The 16200-nt window shown below is 31.8% G+C and overlaps 3 protein-coding genes across 5 annotated transcripts in view; 1 reads left to right on the forward strand and 2 right to left on the reverse strand.

The window, feature by feature from the left end:
• The window catches only part of LOC107163545 (A-type potassium channel modulatory protein KCNIP1-like), a 414281-nt gene that overhangs the window by 162609 nt on the left and 235472 nt on the right, over positions 1-16200 (forward strand). The gene's annotated exons all lie outside the window — the stretch shown is intronic.
• On the reverse strand, positions 509-2246 carry LOC107163562 (uncharacterized). Its single transcript, XM_089229345.1, has 2 exons — positions 2091-2246; positions 509-1291 (listed from the first exon to the last, which is right to left on the reverse strand). The coding sequence occupies exons 1-2, from the start codon at positions 2100-2102 to the stop codon at positions 740-742; spliced, it is 564 nt and encodes a 187-aa protein (XP_089085471.1). The 5' UTR covers positions 2103-2246; the 3' UTR covers positions 509-739.
• On the reverse strand, positions 9823-11739 carry LOC107163547 (uncharacterized). Its single transcript, XM_089229334.1, has 2 exons — positions 11585-11739; positions 9823-10774 (listed from the first exon to the last, which is right to left on the reverse strand). The coding sequence occupies exons 1-2, from the start codon at positions 11594-11596 to the stop codon at positions 9899-9901; spliced, it is 888 nt and encodes a 295-aa protein (XP_089085460.1). The 5' UTR covers positions 11597-11739; the 3' UTR covers positions 9823-9898.

A 16200-nucleotide genomic window follows, 5' to 3' on the forward strand; every position in this document is an offset into this window, starting at 1 on the left:
GTCGATGGCGCTTTTAATATATTATGACCAACACTAAACAAAAATATAAAATAAGAAACTCTTATGACGGTTTATCACGATTGATATAATATACTAAAAATAAAATGGATAAAAATAATCGATAGTATGCTTATGAAATTTATAGGTACTGTAGATAGTTTTTATAGTACGTATATTGTATATAACTATAGGCCATATATATTAACACAATTAATTATTTTTCAAGTATAGATTTTTGTAATTGGACCGTGTGTGTTTGCCATGAATTGTACACGGACTAAAGCATACGCCATATTAGTACCTGCCTACTACAGTGTAATATAATATATTATATATATATCACTCGTAGTGTTGCCCGGTCGCCTTGAGGAACAAAACGCATTTGCTCATCTATACTATGTAGGTACGGCGTATAAAATGGAAAGTCTTAATGAATTTCTCGTTACCTGCTATACAGTGTATGGCGACAACATTGTTCATGTTAAACAAAAAATAATAAAACGATTCGTTATTATGTGTTACGACATGGATGGCGTTTATTTACAAAAAAAAAAAAACAAGATGAAACCGATGACAATAGTAAATACACATATTATGTATACAATATAATGTAACACACGCGCGAGATGACTTAAACAGCTACGAGGCTACGAAAATGTGCCGAGACAGTCTTCGAAGTCGTCAGTGATGATGTCGGCGATTGAGATGCAACGTTCAGTGAATTGGGACGGTGGTGCAATTAGTATGCTGGTTTGTATGGTGCTGGGGCGGGCTTGTAGGCCGGTGCTGGTGCGGAGTAGGCGGGTGCGGGGTATCCACCTTCCTTCTTGACCTCAGCGTTGAAACCGTTGTAGTCGTCGGCGGTGTATTCCACGGTGCGCTTGCTGCCGTCAGGTTCGACCAGGCTGTAGGAGCCCTTGACGTAACCGTTGGCGTCAGCGTATTCGTTTTGGCTCTTGATGTCACCGGTGTAGGTGTCGTGTACGCTGTAGTCGAAGTTGTACGGAGACGGGGCAGAGTAGGCTGGCTCTGGGGCGTACGGCTTCGGGGCGGCGTACGAGGCTGGCTTGTAAGCTGGTGCTGCTGGGTAGGCTGGGGCAGACGGGTAGGCTGGGGCAGACGGGTATGCTGGTGCTGGGTAAGCTGGGGCAGACGGGTATGCTGGTGCTGGGTAAGCTGGGGCAGCTGGGTAAGCCGGTGCTGGGTAAGCCGGTGCTGGGTAAGATGGGTAGGAAGGTTCCTTGTAGACGGCCAGGGCAGTGGCTACGGCGCAAGCCGCGAAGATGATCAACTGAAAACAAAAATTCAAAAAGATTATTAGAATATGGCCGATGTTCACCGCAACTGTTCTGATCGTCTACGGGACGATGCGTAGTGTTTTCGCACCGATATCGGAGTGTGCGTGAGCGAGAGAGAGAGAAAGGGTCGGCCGCGGCGGTCCATATAAGGATAATATACACGTTCGAAGGAGGATTTATCGGAGTTCGTATGTACGACCTTGTTCGAATAAGTAGTCGTGACGATGATGACGATAACTATTATTATTATTATTATTATTATTATTATGTGCAGTCCGTCGGCTGGTCTGCGAGTAAAAGTTATGGAAACCGGTCGACAACGGTGCGCCCAAGTGTTGTATTATTGTTACATGTGTGCACGATCGCACGGGTTGAGCAACGTTGACCAGCCGCCGTGGCACACTCCCTTTATTCCGCGTCTTTCGTCAATCCTAATGAGATTCCCCGCCTCCCGCTCATCATCACTGGCCGCTGTTCGCCCGTTACGATTCGCTGCCGTCCTAACCGTTTGACGTCCGATCGATTTTAAAACATTAAACGATTGTGTTGGTCGTTTTTCGGTTAACGTAGAGCGATATTTATTTGAAATTTATGTTCGGTTCTAGCTGAATTTTAAACACACATCGTCTAGTAGAAACGATTTTAAAACTCGAAATTTCGGTTAAAGTATGTCGAGAATAGATTTTTAATAAATTTAACGATCGCGACGGTGGACCGTTGAATTTTATTTATGATATTCTCTATTTATTACTATTGCAATAATAATAATAATAATAATAAAATTACACTCACTTTGGCGGACATTTTGTATTGGAGTTGTCGAGCTGCCGTTATTGTAGTACTCGTGGTTGTGGATTGTCGGTGACTGTAGTTGATCGGATGGTCCTCGCTGGTATATATACACACGGCCGAGTATTGCGAGACTTGCCCCGTCCTGGGGGGGCAACGGTGTGCGCCCGAGCGAGTGGACAAACACGCGAGGGCGTGAGCGCCCAAGGGGGTCACCGGGTCGTCCGGTTTCCCCCTCAGGTAATGGGCATCAACGTGTTGCTCCACCGAGATAGGTAAACTGTACGCGCAACACAATCGTTTTATCTTCTCTGCAGTGACGACGCAATGGACAAAAAGGAGACGAAAAAACTGTACCTACACAAATAGCGCGGACGAAGACGCGGTGAAGGTCTCGACACTATATTTAATCGATCAAATAAGGACCGCCGAAGAATCGGTCGACGTAATATTATGCACTGATATCCTGCAATTTAAGATACCTATAACACTATGCCTACTGCATTTTTAACATTGTTAATACCATTATAAAATATTATACTCAATTTTGTCCCTAAAACGGAGATTGGATTCCACCACGGTTTTGAGTTCTCGGAGTAATTTTCACCCGAGTTTTTCATATAAGTTCGAGCTTTCTAATAATAACGGTTTAATTAATATTTTTCAACAAAATCTATATCGAACACAGTTATTATTAAGTACTATACTTTCAATGATTATTTATAAGCCATAATATCCCAATGTTATACTATTGTGGCTAATATAGATTGTAACTCATTACATTGTTATAATATAATATAATACTAAAGTGACAACATCTAGACATCGAAGAACTCATTAATTCTTACGTTTTAAGAATAAATAAAGTAGTTCTGATAATATAAACAAAAAATAAAATATTTCCTGTTATAAGCATCGTTTTGTTTTTCTTTGTGAAACGAAATTTTATTTTTCATTATTTTATTTAATTTAATTTTTTTTTTGTTTTGTGAATTATAAAGACTCGAATATTAGTAATGTACTATTATGAGTTTGTTATGACTTATAAATAATATTTACTAAACTTTACTCAACATTTACTAAAATTAACATTTAAAAATTAACTACTATAATGTTATGATATTATAAATTGGTATAATAAATACTAGTGCTTAGAATACCTAACCTAACCTTAGAATACTTATTATAAATTAATAATACCATAAAATAATAAATAACGATTAAGTTATTTGTTTACTGTATCAAATTGAGTATTAATTTTTATTAATTTTTAATGTTTTTTCAATGCTACAATTCTTATGACTTTATGAGTTCTGATAATTTTTCTAAAAAAGTTAAATTTAAAAACTAGTAGTGATCATTTTTTAGTTTCATATTTTTTATGCATTATAAATAATGCATAATTAATCGGAATATAATATTATATTTCTCATATTTAATAGAAATATTTCTAATAAAAGTAATTTCCATAGTGTTTTAAAAATTTCATTTTTTGTTCACAATTCAAAAATGGTGAAATATTTTCAGTATTTTTTTTCTAAATTAATTTTTATTTTTACGCATAATTTTCGTAAATATCCAAAATCTAGACATAAAATTAATTATTATTAGCATTAATATTAATGATTAAACCTAAAACTCATCGACTTTATAATTAATAACCATTATTATAAATTATTAAAAATTATTAAAAATCTAGTTTTTGTGAAATATCTCAAACACTAAAATTGGTACATACATAATGTCCAAGATGTATGCGTTATTTTATTATGAATACGATACTCTCATCAGTGTTGATATATAATGTGAAATTAATAAGAGCATGTTTTATAATATTAAGAACATACATAATATTTCACTCACTCTCGAAATATAAACCATTTCTATATTTAATTATATAACTTAGTGGCACACTCAGATTTAAGGTTTCTTAGATTGCACTATATATAAACCAACTTATAGATCTTATTACTTATTTTACATAAGGAAATTAAATATTTCATAGTTTTATAGTAAAATACGTATAACATCCAAAATAGATTTTCGTATAAAAAATTTAATTGATATATATTATTATTCAATAAATCACATGGTAAACAAAAATTAAAAATAGAAAACGATTATTTTATCATTTAAATTGCATAATAAAGTTAGTATCTGTTGAACATATATAGTTTTGATAACCATACAACCGTACAAAATATAACTGTGAGCACATTTTGACTATAATTATTGTGCAACGATGTAGCATCTCCTATTCCGTGATATACTAAAAATAAATTAAATTTTAATGTAACACATTTATATATTATATTATTTAACGTGCGAAAACAATCGTATTTCACATCGGTGCTCTAACCGTTTAGTGTTTACCGAAAAGTAACGATTAATATTTTTATTTGGTTTACCATAGTATATTCGGAATAATACATCTTTATTAGGTGGATAAAACAATCGAGAGTTATTATTCATTAGACATTTTAATAATAATGTGTATAATACAGTAACTAACTTTTTACATTTTATATTGCATATTATAGCGAATCGTATATACTTCATGACACTTAAAATATCGAATTAAAATTTAAATACACCGATCGATACTTGATGAATCTCAACGTGTCCATACATGCTTTTTGAAGTACAAGGTGTACATGATGAGTTTGAGAGTAAAGAGGTCAAGAGATCAATGATATTGTGGGACGATGTAGACAAGGCCAAATTTAATGAACTTATATACTATACGTTTGATCGTCGGGAGTAAGAAAACTGTTCGGAACTCGTATACCAATTATAATAATATATTATGTGGAGAATATTGTAAAGGAACGCGATACCGACGTCAATCCTTCTATTATTAAAATCGATTTCTTCATTAATACGAAATGATTATTTCGATTTCGTAACAGATGTATTAATGTTTTAATTTATTTTATTATACTGTTACAAAATATCATCGGTACTCAGTGAAGTTCTCAAATACTATACTTATAAAAATAATGCATTTGATATAACATCTTGATAAATGTAGGCGCAATTTATTTTTAAGTGGATTTATATAACATCTATTAACATGGGCGTATGTTATCAACTTATTTTTAACGTGGTACTCATATTAAGATAAGTCAATTATTATCAATAGCTAATTTAATAAGAAATAAAAAAAAAAATTCAACAATAAAAAATAATTGACCAAGTATTAAATAAATTCCAATGAATGATGTCATTCAATGTACAATAGGTTTTAAGGGTAAATTATAATTATAACACTTAAGTGCGAATCAGAACCTTCTAGCTCCATAATATATTTATTAATAAATGAACAAATAAAGATAGAGACGCCTAGAGGATCGATACTGTTGTACAAAGATTACATACGTCTTAATCCATCTTTAGAAGTATAACCATTAATAATAAAAGAGAGAAAGGAGTTTAACCATTAAAAAAACAACATTTTTAGAAAAAGATAGCATACGTTGCCCCATCGTGTTATTATATAGACTGCAGAGGTATTGGCCATCTATTTTTAACTGGATGACACTTGTCAACCTATGACAGTGTGTATAGGGGACGTCCAGTTAGGTCTATGTACATACTAAAAATAGTCCCATTTATATGACTAAATATTATTTTTATTTTTTTTATTATTATTATTATTATTATTTCAATAAAAACAGTCGCGGTAACTGTGGCTTATATAATTGGACGCAATATTACATTTATACATTACATTAACATTTAACTAATAGTAAACAAGAAAAAAAACAGAGACATGGTTGGATATTCTGATTAAAATATAAATCAGCTTGTCCAATCCGGTTTGCTGGAGAAATAATATTATGTTGGGGACTTACAGGTTAGGTCCAAGGCTTTCAAATAAGTCTTCAGATAGTTGATTACGGTCCCTTGCTTCATGTTATATCATTTATGTTTGATTGACAGATTTACATCACAGAACGAGCATGTGGGGGGTTCGTTTCGAGAAATCAGGTAACCATGGGTGAGTCTGGTGTGTCCAATTCCGAGTCTGTTAATGACGGTTTATATTTTTCGGTTTGAGTGGTTATTCGGCCAATGTAGAGTGGTTTGCTTAATTTAATTTAGCTTGGTCTTTCGTATGGACCATAGATTTTGCCAGGATTGTGCTGAAATAAGTTTTATTTTCAGTTGAACATCTTGAGTGGATATGTTTACGATATTACCTGGAGGGGGGGGGCTGTTAATGCCATTTTTTTTATAGCTAGCTGACACGCTTTTTCATTACCTTTTATGAATGAGTGGCCTATAATCTACATTAATTTGAGATTTCCTCTGGCATGATGAGCAAAAATGGCGATATGAATCTTCTTTGATATGTCATTGGGTTAGGTTAGGTTAGGTTAGGGACTAGCTTGTTATTGAGCTAAGGGAATCGCTTATGATGACGAAGTTGTTATTTTGTTTTTCCAGCGAATATTCGAAGGCTTTTAAAATAACGATTGCTCCAGCAGCGTATATGGAGCAATCTATTTGTAGTTTATATGTTACTTCATCTTCGTCGTTTTATATGAATTATTATTATTTTTACTTCTAACGACAGTTTGAAAAAAAATGTATATATTATCATAAACAAAAAAATTACGATAATATTATATGATATTAATGTATTACACCTCCTCGAGTCTGTCTGTTGTTACGGTATTTCAAATGCAGTAAACAGTTGACTGTCTATAATAATTGTAATAATTATTACTAATGCATTGGTGGACAACAAGATTTTTCACAACTATCAGAATTCAAAAAAACTTTGGTTTCCTCTCAAATGCCTAGAAACTAACCATTCGATAATGAGCGGGTCTACAGCTGACGTATTTGCTAATACTTTAGGAGCGTCACAGAGCGAAGTACTTACTCACTGAGCACTCTTTTATTACAACACATCTCAACATAATAGGCGTTACAGTCAAAATATTTTAACTGTGTATGTAAAATAATTATAATCATTATATTATTCTGTTTATCTTATTAATCATTTACGTCATTGATTAATACTGCACGACTCGAGATCCCGTATTATGTAGGTCACGGAAATCAATCGCCTTTTCGTTTTCGTATAGAATGTAAATTAAATTGTTTTAGCAATTTTGTTTTTCACGATAAATTCGATTTGCCTTTATCTGCCTACGACCATTTTTGTGCGTATGGCTTTTTTGTTTTAAAATTGGCCTCATGTCCATTTCAAATTTTTTTATAACTAGTTATAAATCAATTACTAATGTATAGTAACTAGGTATTACATTAAATATCTATTAAATTTGAATAATTAAATATTTACTTTTATTCCTATTGAAATTTAAAAAAAAAACATTCAAACAATTATTGTGAAACCAATATATTTTTACTTCTTATTCCACTCCCATTATCTTAAATATTATCATGGTTTATCAATAGGCTGAATTCTAATGAGTCTACAATGTTGGTTCAAACATCGTTAACGACGAATCACCGAGACCGCTCAATAACCGATAGACGGTCTAGTATTGCATTATATTATATAATAATGATGAATAGTCGTTGATGAAGAGCGATGCGTTACAATAATTTTCTTTGTTTGTATATCTTTTTAAGACCTAAGACTTAGGCTGGGGCTCTCTACAGTGCACAATTACTTTTTATACATTTCTATATACGTGTCTATTCTGTTTACAAGAGAATTCGATAGAGTTCCATATTAATTTAAAAAATGCTATGCAACTTAATTTGATTTTGGTCTATAGAAAATAAAAACTTACTGATTTCAAAAAATACCTAGGTAGTTCATAAAAAATTTTATTTTTAGTAATTTTGATGATGAAATGTTATTAAAATAAATATAATGTAGAAATTATCATCACTCTAAAAATTGTTATACCGTGTTAAGGCTTTTTTTCAATTATATTATGCTACAACATCGTTTTAATAACATCAATTATAAATGTTTATAACTACAATGTCAAGTTGGCCTAATTAAAAAAATGATTCATTGAGATTCGCTTTCTGACCAACAGGTCCTACAACATATTCATTATTGGTGCGTGTATAGTTTACCTTGGAAAAGTAACACTATGACGTAGGCGTATTATAAGGTTTCATAGAGTTCGCATAGTTAAATGTGTAGGGAATACATTTTTTGGTATTCCTACAATTTTTACTTTATTACTTAAAAATTGCTTTTATAAATTAAAAAATTAAAATTAAACTTGATTCTACTTTTTCAAATGTATGAATTAAGACTTTGTGTAACTAACAGGGCAAAGCATACTTATAAGACCTTGAAACCCAAGTTTAACAAACAATGTTTTCTATTATTGATTTAATTTAATTTAAATATGAATTTTTAAATTTTAATATTTTAATTTTTAAAAACTATTTGATCTTATAATATGAGCCACACAATAATAATTATGTACATACACATTGGATATTATCTAATAATAAGATATTAAGTAGTAAATTGTTTTATAAATAAAGTTATGGACTACTGTAAAAAAAATTGTAGTTGCAAATATAAATATTGAAATAATTAAAAATAAATTACTATTTAAATTTCAAAATGAACTATAAATCATTAACATAATATAAAAAAATGTGTTATTTTAATCATAGTATGATTAAGGTCTTAAATTTAATAAAGTCTCAATATTTCACTTAAATATTCTGTAGCTATTCTTGCACTCGAAAACTTAGATATTAAGCTTGGTAATTTTATGTTTTTGTTTTAATTTTGTAGGTATTAATTAGACTAATTTTATCTAATTGAAGCATTCATTATTTATATTTCACTTCATTTCCTACATATTAATACGAATAACAACTAAGTATATTTTTTATATTCCATACTAAAATACATATATTGTAAAGATCAATTACAAATACTACATAGTATTTCATCTTGGTTTTTGAAGTAAAAGCAATAAATCGCACACAGTACATTAGTCACAATGAAATTCGAATATGTTAACCGTCGAACAAACCATAAGTGCTGTAGTCTGTTATACAGTAATTTATTTGAACGATTTTCAACAAAGTAAACTGAAAACGATATTTTGTATCCATCAAATAAATAATAATTGACCACACGCAACACGCTACGATTGTTATAAATTATTTTTGAAAGACAACAACCGAAAATTAAGCGAATACTTATCACCATATAAACAACAGATAATGTAGTTAAGAGATTTATTAGTTACCTACTAACCTACCTATGATTAAAAAAAATTTTTTTTTTAAGTTAGTGTTTTTTTTTTTTCAAACACTTGTATTATAATATTACTCAACGCGATTAACACGATGTTGAGTAATATACTAATATTTTTCGATTTATTTTAAACATTATCATAACGTTATCATTTAAATAGTTCAACCTATGTCGGCTTAAATTGTATTTTATTTATTTTCTTACTGACTTGAGCATCATATTATGTTAGATGTATTCAACAATATTATACATAAAAGTTGTATGTCAAAAGTATCGTAGAAAATTATACATTTTGATTACTTTATTTGAATCGAGAATATCTGTATAACAAGATAAGTCATAATATTACAACCGTATTACAGACTTTGAGACTTACTGTTATATTGTTAACACACTGTCACAATACTTGACACCAGTGACACTGGGCATAAAAATGCAATATTATGTTTTATTTAGGCAGAGTTATCAGGACGATTAGGAAATAAAAAAAACAATTAGTTACATTAAAACACAGAGTTATAGACAAATTGAAATTTTATTTACATAAAAATACAATAAATTATAATATTCATTTCTTAGGGTTAAAGAGGAATTAGTACTGTTTGTACGCGGAAGGTTTGTATGCTGGAGCAGCGTACGATGGCTTGTAGGCTGGGGCGGGGGTAGAGTATCCGTAGGCCGGAGCTGGGGTGGAGTATCCGTATGCTGGAGCAGCTGGGTAGGACTCAGTTGGGTAAGCTGGGGCAGCTGGGTAGGCTGGTGCAGAGTATGCTGGTGCGGAGTAAGCTGGTGCGGAGTAAGCTGGCTTGTAGGCTGGTGCAGAGTAAGCCGGGGCAGAGTATGCTGGCTTGTATGCTGGGGCAGCTGGGTAAGCTGGGGCAGCAGAGTATGCTGGGGCAGCTTGGTAAGCTGGGGCAGCAGAGTATGCTGGGGCAGCTTGGTAAGCTGGGGCAGCAGAGTATGCTGGGGCAGCTGGGTAAGCTGGGGCTGATGGGTAAGCAGGGGCAGCTGGGTAAGCTGAAGCCTTGTAGGCTGGTTTGTAGGCTGGGGCAGAGCTGTAGGATGGAGTTCCTTCTTTCTTCACTTCAGCGTTGAATCCGTTAACGTCGTCAGCGGTATATTCGACGATTCTCTTGGTGCCATCAGCTTCGACCAGGCTGTAGGATCCCTTTACGTAACCGTTTCCGTCACTGTATTCAGATTGGCTCTTGATATCGTAGGTGGAGTCATCGTGCACGCTGTAGTCGAAGTTGTACGGGGCTGGTGCGTATGCGGCTTCTGGGGCGTATGCCTTTGGTGCTGAATATGAGGCAGGCTTGTAGGCAGGTGCTGGGTAAGCTGATGGTGCTGGGTAAGCCGATGGAGCTGGGTAAGATGATGGTGCTGGGTAGGCAGATGGTGCCGGGTAGGCTGGGGCTACTGGACCGGCAATTGCGGAAACCAGCACGCAGGCGAAGACGGCGACAGTCTGTAAAAAAGTTAGACGACCCATTTAGAATAGTTGTAACGAGTGTGTCACTGATAATATCAAACACAATATCAACTAATATATTGGTGTCATATTATATTGTGGTGTAATAATATTAAATGTATATTATAATATCTTTGATGTAAAACATTTTGATTGGAAAACATCTAGATTGGTTTTATTTCTATTGCAGTTAATGCTGTCAAGTAATTTATTGTTTATTAGTTAACAATAAATACTTTTAATCATGTGTGAATGGGACAAAACTCAAAACTCATAGGGTATTCAAACAAGTATTAAAGATACTAGAATATACATTGTGTAAAAGAACAAAAATGCATTCAGAGATAAAATTAAAAATGTACAATGCGATTTTTTTCATTTAAACAAAAATAGTTATTAAATATTCGTATGCTATATTATATATTAATATTTATGTAACTTTAGATGTCTTAAAATAATTAGTATCATAAAATAACGGAAATACAGTGCCCAACTTATATTTTACTGTAAAATAATAAATAATATGAAATCGAATTGTTTAACTAAAATACAGCACGAGAAAACAACTGTTCACATTTTTTCATGTGAACACTTGCTTTTCTTTAAGTATGCAAAGTAATAGCGAACTCGTATAAAAGTAAACTTTTGAACACCACGAACTTCTCGAACTAGTGTGCCCGAAGTTATTTCTGATGAATAAATGAAAACATAAATAAATATTAAACTTATGTCACTGAAACAATATTTTTAACGCACGGCGAGGTTAATCATAACATGTTCTATAATATGATATAGTATGGTACTTACTTTGAATGCCATTTCGAATAAATATAAGTTTTTGTTGTTGTTAAGTGTGTTAAAACTGAACGTTGACTGAGTAATGTTGATTGACAACGAACCGCTTTATATATTAATCCGAGAGCTGAATTTGCTCCCTCCGGGGGGCATTGTGGCCTCACACGGCATCTGTAGCGAGGGCGTACCCAGCGTCGTAAACAGCCGGATTGCGTGATCCCGGCGGGGCGTTTGGGGGTTCCCCCGAGCGAAATTTTACCGAAATAGCACCAGCCATAGCCTGGTTATTACATATTATTGTTATGCGTATATCGTTACGGTTCTATTTCCATTTATTTGTCTTCGCGATCGCGATCTGGTCTGAATCACCAACTGGTTAGCGACCACGTTTACAATATTTCACATTTCCTATAATGCTTGAACACTTTCTAAGTTCAGATGAAATAAAAATTTGAATTGCTACAGAAACGTAAATTAAAAAATCAATTCGTATTTTTTCAGTCGGTGTTTAGAATTATTATACAACATCGTTACAGCAGACGAATGACGAACATTGTTCTAAATTATAAAAGGTGGGAGTCAGGTATGGCGAAGCCACAATGTCGAAAAGTAAAATCGCATCAGACGTCTATGATACGCGGGCAAGTCATATTCATTTCGTTATTTTAAAAAATAACTCGAAAATGCCAATGGTTATAAATTATGTTTCATATAAATGTATTTATGATCAGTGAAAAATATCGTCCAATATTTTTATTTGTCATCAGTTTTTTGTTTTGGTTTTAATACTTTTTTCCAATTTTGTGATAACTTGTTTCCTGTCTTTCAGTTAAGATTTCACTGCGTTTATGCTAATCAGGCTGGTTATATTAATATGGAAAGTATTTTTAAACTCGTTTATGTTGTAGAAAACAAATTATTTTTCGTATTTTTAAATCGTATCAATTATTAATGCATTGATTCCATCATAATATTACGTAAATGTAATACTTTTAATCCAATAGCTAAACTGGACCTATGAGTTTATTTTTATAATAATTGTAAAATAGGCATTTATATTACTTATTCTAATACGTATAGGCCTTGTAGCTGTCGTCAATGGACTCAACTAGGATATACCGGCTGTATTTTAAGTAATTTTCTCAATAATATGTGTCTCATAAAAAAATATTCTGGTCACGTATGATGTAGTTCAAGCCTAACATTATCGACCTTGACTCTCGATAAGCTCATAAGTAATAAAAACGTGTAGTGGATGAAATTGCCGTAAAATTACTCCGATATCATATATCATCTTAGTTCGCATACCTACTTTAAGAAATGAGATATATATGTGATCGAGCATGCAGTTTATTGGAAATCAGGTGACGTTAAGCTCATTTAATTTATGTTCACATCATAAACCGTCATCGAGTCACTGACAAATCTCGCAATTAGATAATAATATTATATAATGTAGATCCAGGTGATGGCAATTCATCATATTTATACTGCTGTCATCTCATTTCTAATAAAATAGTTAATACACATCCGGAATAATGATTATGGTAAAAATGTGTTAAAATTTGATCCTATAAATAAATATATGGTATATGTGTATTCAATTTGATAAAGCAAATTTATGGAAAACAATTTTAAATATTTTTTTTACTTGTTTATTATTATCATATTACATGTAAGATCCTTATATTATGTAGAATCACCTCGTTTGAAACAATAAATTTGTATATAATATTATAATCAACTACATTTTCATTACGCGATTTGTTAAACATAAAAGGTAATTAGTCTTTTATGTCCAGTAATTACAGTTAAGTAGATATTTTCCATAATAATTTAAGTGTTGACTGCTTACTACTCTACTATTACAATGATAATTATGAAAATTAATAATTATACGTCACTAAACGTCATTTACTTTCAGTTTCTAGTTATCAAATTTCACGATCCTGACGTATAAAAAACGATTATTTAATTTGATATCCACAACAACGTCGTGTCCGTGAATTTTATTTTTATATTATGATTAAGGTGGTATTAAATATATTACGTATATTCGAGCAAAGCGGATGCATATACTTTTCACGTAGTGACAAGTGGTTACACGTCGGATAGGCACTTATCAAGTAACACGCTTTTTATAGTGTTAGGTTTAAATATTTGTAACATAATGTAACTAAAACATTTTGTACTCGTAATCATGGGCCAGGTGTTGAACGACTTTCGAGATTTTAGGAATTCCAATTATTTACCATTAGGAATATGAATTACGTCTGGTATTTTTTTTCTTAACATTTTAATTTTCATAGTTAATATGTAATATATATATATATATAACTAATTGTAATTTTTTTCTGAAAACGTTAACATTGCTATTATTTTTACGATGAAATCTTGGTATTATTATCTACAACAATATCTAGCTAATTTATAAATCAAAACCATAAGTTTTAAATAAAAATTCATATCATCAAAATAGAAGTTATTTAGAGAAGTAAATCATAATAAGTAATAACATACCATTATAATTTATAAATAAATTTATATGTTGAAATTGTTGCAAGATTTTAAAAGGTTTTATTTTTTACTGAAACTTAAAAAAATACACGAACTACCTTTAATACACATTACTTTTAATACAGTGCAATTTAAAAATTATATCTAACACACAAGATAGCAATGGTAAATGTTAAGTAATTTTTCATGAAAAAACTTGTACAAATAAATAAATTTAATAATAAGTAATAAGGTTTAATAGAGTTTTTCTTATCCCATGTTTTTTTTTTTTTTTTTTGGGGGGGGGAGGGTAGTAAAAACGTGTTCGCTGGTCACATCTGGTCCGAAGATGATAGTTAGGAGACCCTGCCTTAACCTATTTCGAATGTGTGCAGAAATAATAATAAATGTCAAATAAAACCTATTACCTACCAAACATTTAAAAAAATAATACAAGGTTGCTATAATTTTATTCAGTCGAGCAGTTAATATTGCAGAAGAGGAATCGGGTGTGTAAAATTTATTGGAAGTAGTTCACTGCACAATGTAAAAAAAAAAAAAACAAATTGGTTCGAATTTGCAATTGTAAATTTAGATAACATTGTTTTATTTAAAACCAAATGTATTTTAGCTCATATCGTATAAAAATGTTTTATGCATTACTGCATCCGTATTACGCATTGGTTTCATTATTCGAGCCATAAACAGGTTTATATATCCTACAATAAAATCATTAAAATCTTTTGAATTTTAACGATTACCTATTGTTAGGTGCCATTTTCTAGAATACTTTACCAGAAATGTCTGAACAGAATAAATTAATAACCGTAAGCCACAAAACATCATATTATAAAATATTATCTTGAGGTATTTACAAAAAAAAAAAAAAAACCCCAGAAATAAGACTAAAAATATAGAAACGGTAGGTACATAGACTTATAACGTTTGTTAGTACAACTATTATTTTTGCGCGGCCGTGTGACATAGTATGTTGTGGTTGAAAGTATTTAATGTTCTTATAGTCGTATTGCGTGTATTTATAACATATTTAATTCATGCAAGCATGTTTGGATAAACGTTTAGACGAAAGAAGCTCACAAAAAAAAATAAGCCAACTTCCATTTTGAAACTCTAGACGAAGAACGCAGTTTTGTGGACCAACAGACAGCTGCAGTAAGTAGGTATGTAATTCGATGTCGCATGAATCACTAGCATTCGTAATATCATATTATATAGTCGTCAGTCGAGGACCACCATTCGAAATCTTTTATCGATCTAATCGTATTTCCCAAACGGACAAAATATTATATTTTATTATTGTAATATTATTATTCACCGGATCGACTGGTGTGCGGTCAGACGAATTGAAATCATTCGCCGCCGCGAATATAAACCACGATGGTGTAGCATTATTGTATAAGATACATCGCATATTATTGTGGTATCTGCAAACGTTTATTTTCGTATAATTTGGTGGAGGCTGTCGCAACACACGGTGGCAAAATCATAGCAATAACATTATCAGATCTGTCCATCTCATTAATACAAACATAATATACTCACTGTAATGACAATAATTATAATATTATATGAACCGAATAACCCGACCGCGGCTTCTATATATTATACATTTTATAATAATTTAATACGTAGGTAATGGATGATTATACTTTGAAATTAAATAATATATTATTAAAGCACATTTTCTATTATGCATTTATGCCGATACGCGACTGTAACGAAGACTACAGCGCGTGTTTCAAAAGCTATAAATCAGTGACCAAAACGTTCACACCACATCGATCGTTGTGCGAATATTAAACAAATTTACATTGTTTTCACTTCTTGTTTATTAATACCATCGATCGTTTACAGTTGTTGTACCTGTTACTATACACTTAGGTGTTAGGTTTATTTTTATTATTGTTATTATGCACTTCAATCCGTTGTAAATATCGTTACGTTCTCAACTTAAGCGCACAGTTGCACAACAACAATAATAATAATAATAATAATACGATATAGAAGTATAATACCTACCGCAGAAAAAATGCAATGTTTGATATGAATTCACATAAATCATAATACCATATAGATATGATATTATAAGCTGTGTATATTATTGTATTGAT

This window comes from Diuraphis noxia, unplaced genomic scaffold (assembly GCF_037042655.1).
Source record: "Diuraphis noxia isolate RWA-SAM2 unplaced genomic scaffold, SU_Dnox_SAM2 contig0005, whole genome shotgun sequence".
Classification (NCBI taxonomy): domain Eukaryota; kingdom Metazoa; phylum Arthropoda; class Insecta; order Hemiptera; family Aphididae; genus Diuraphis; species Diuraphis noxia.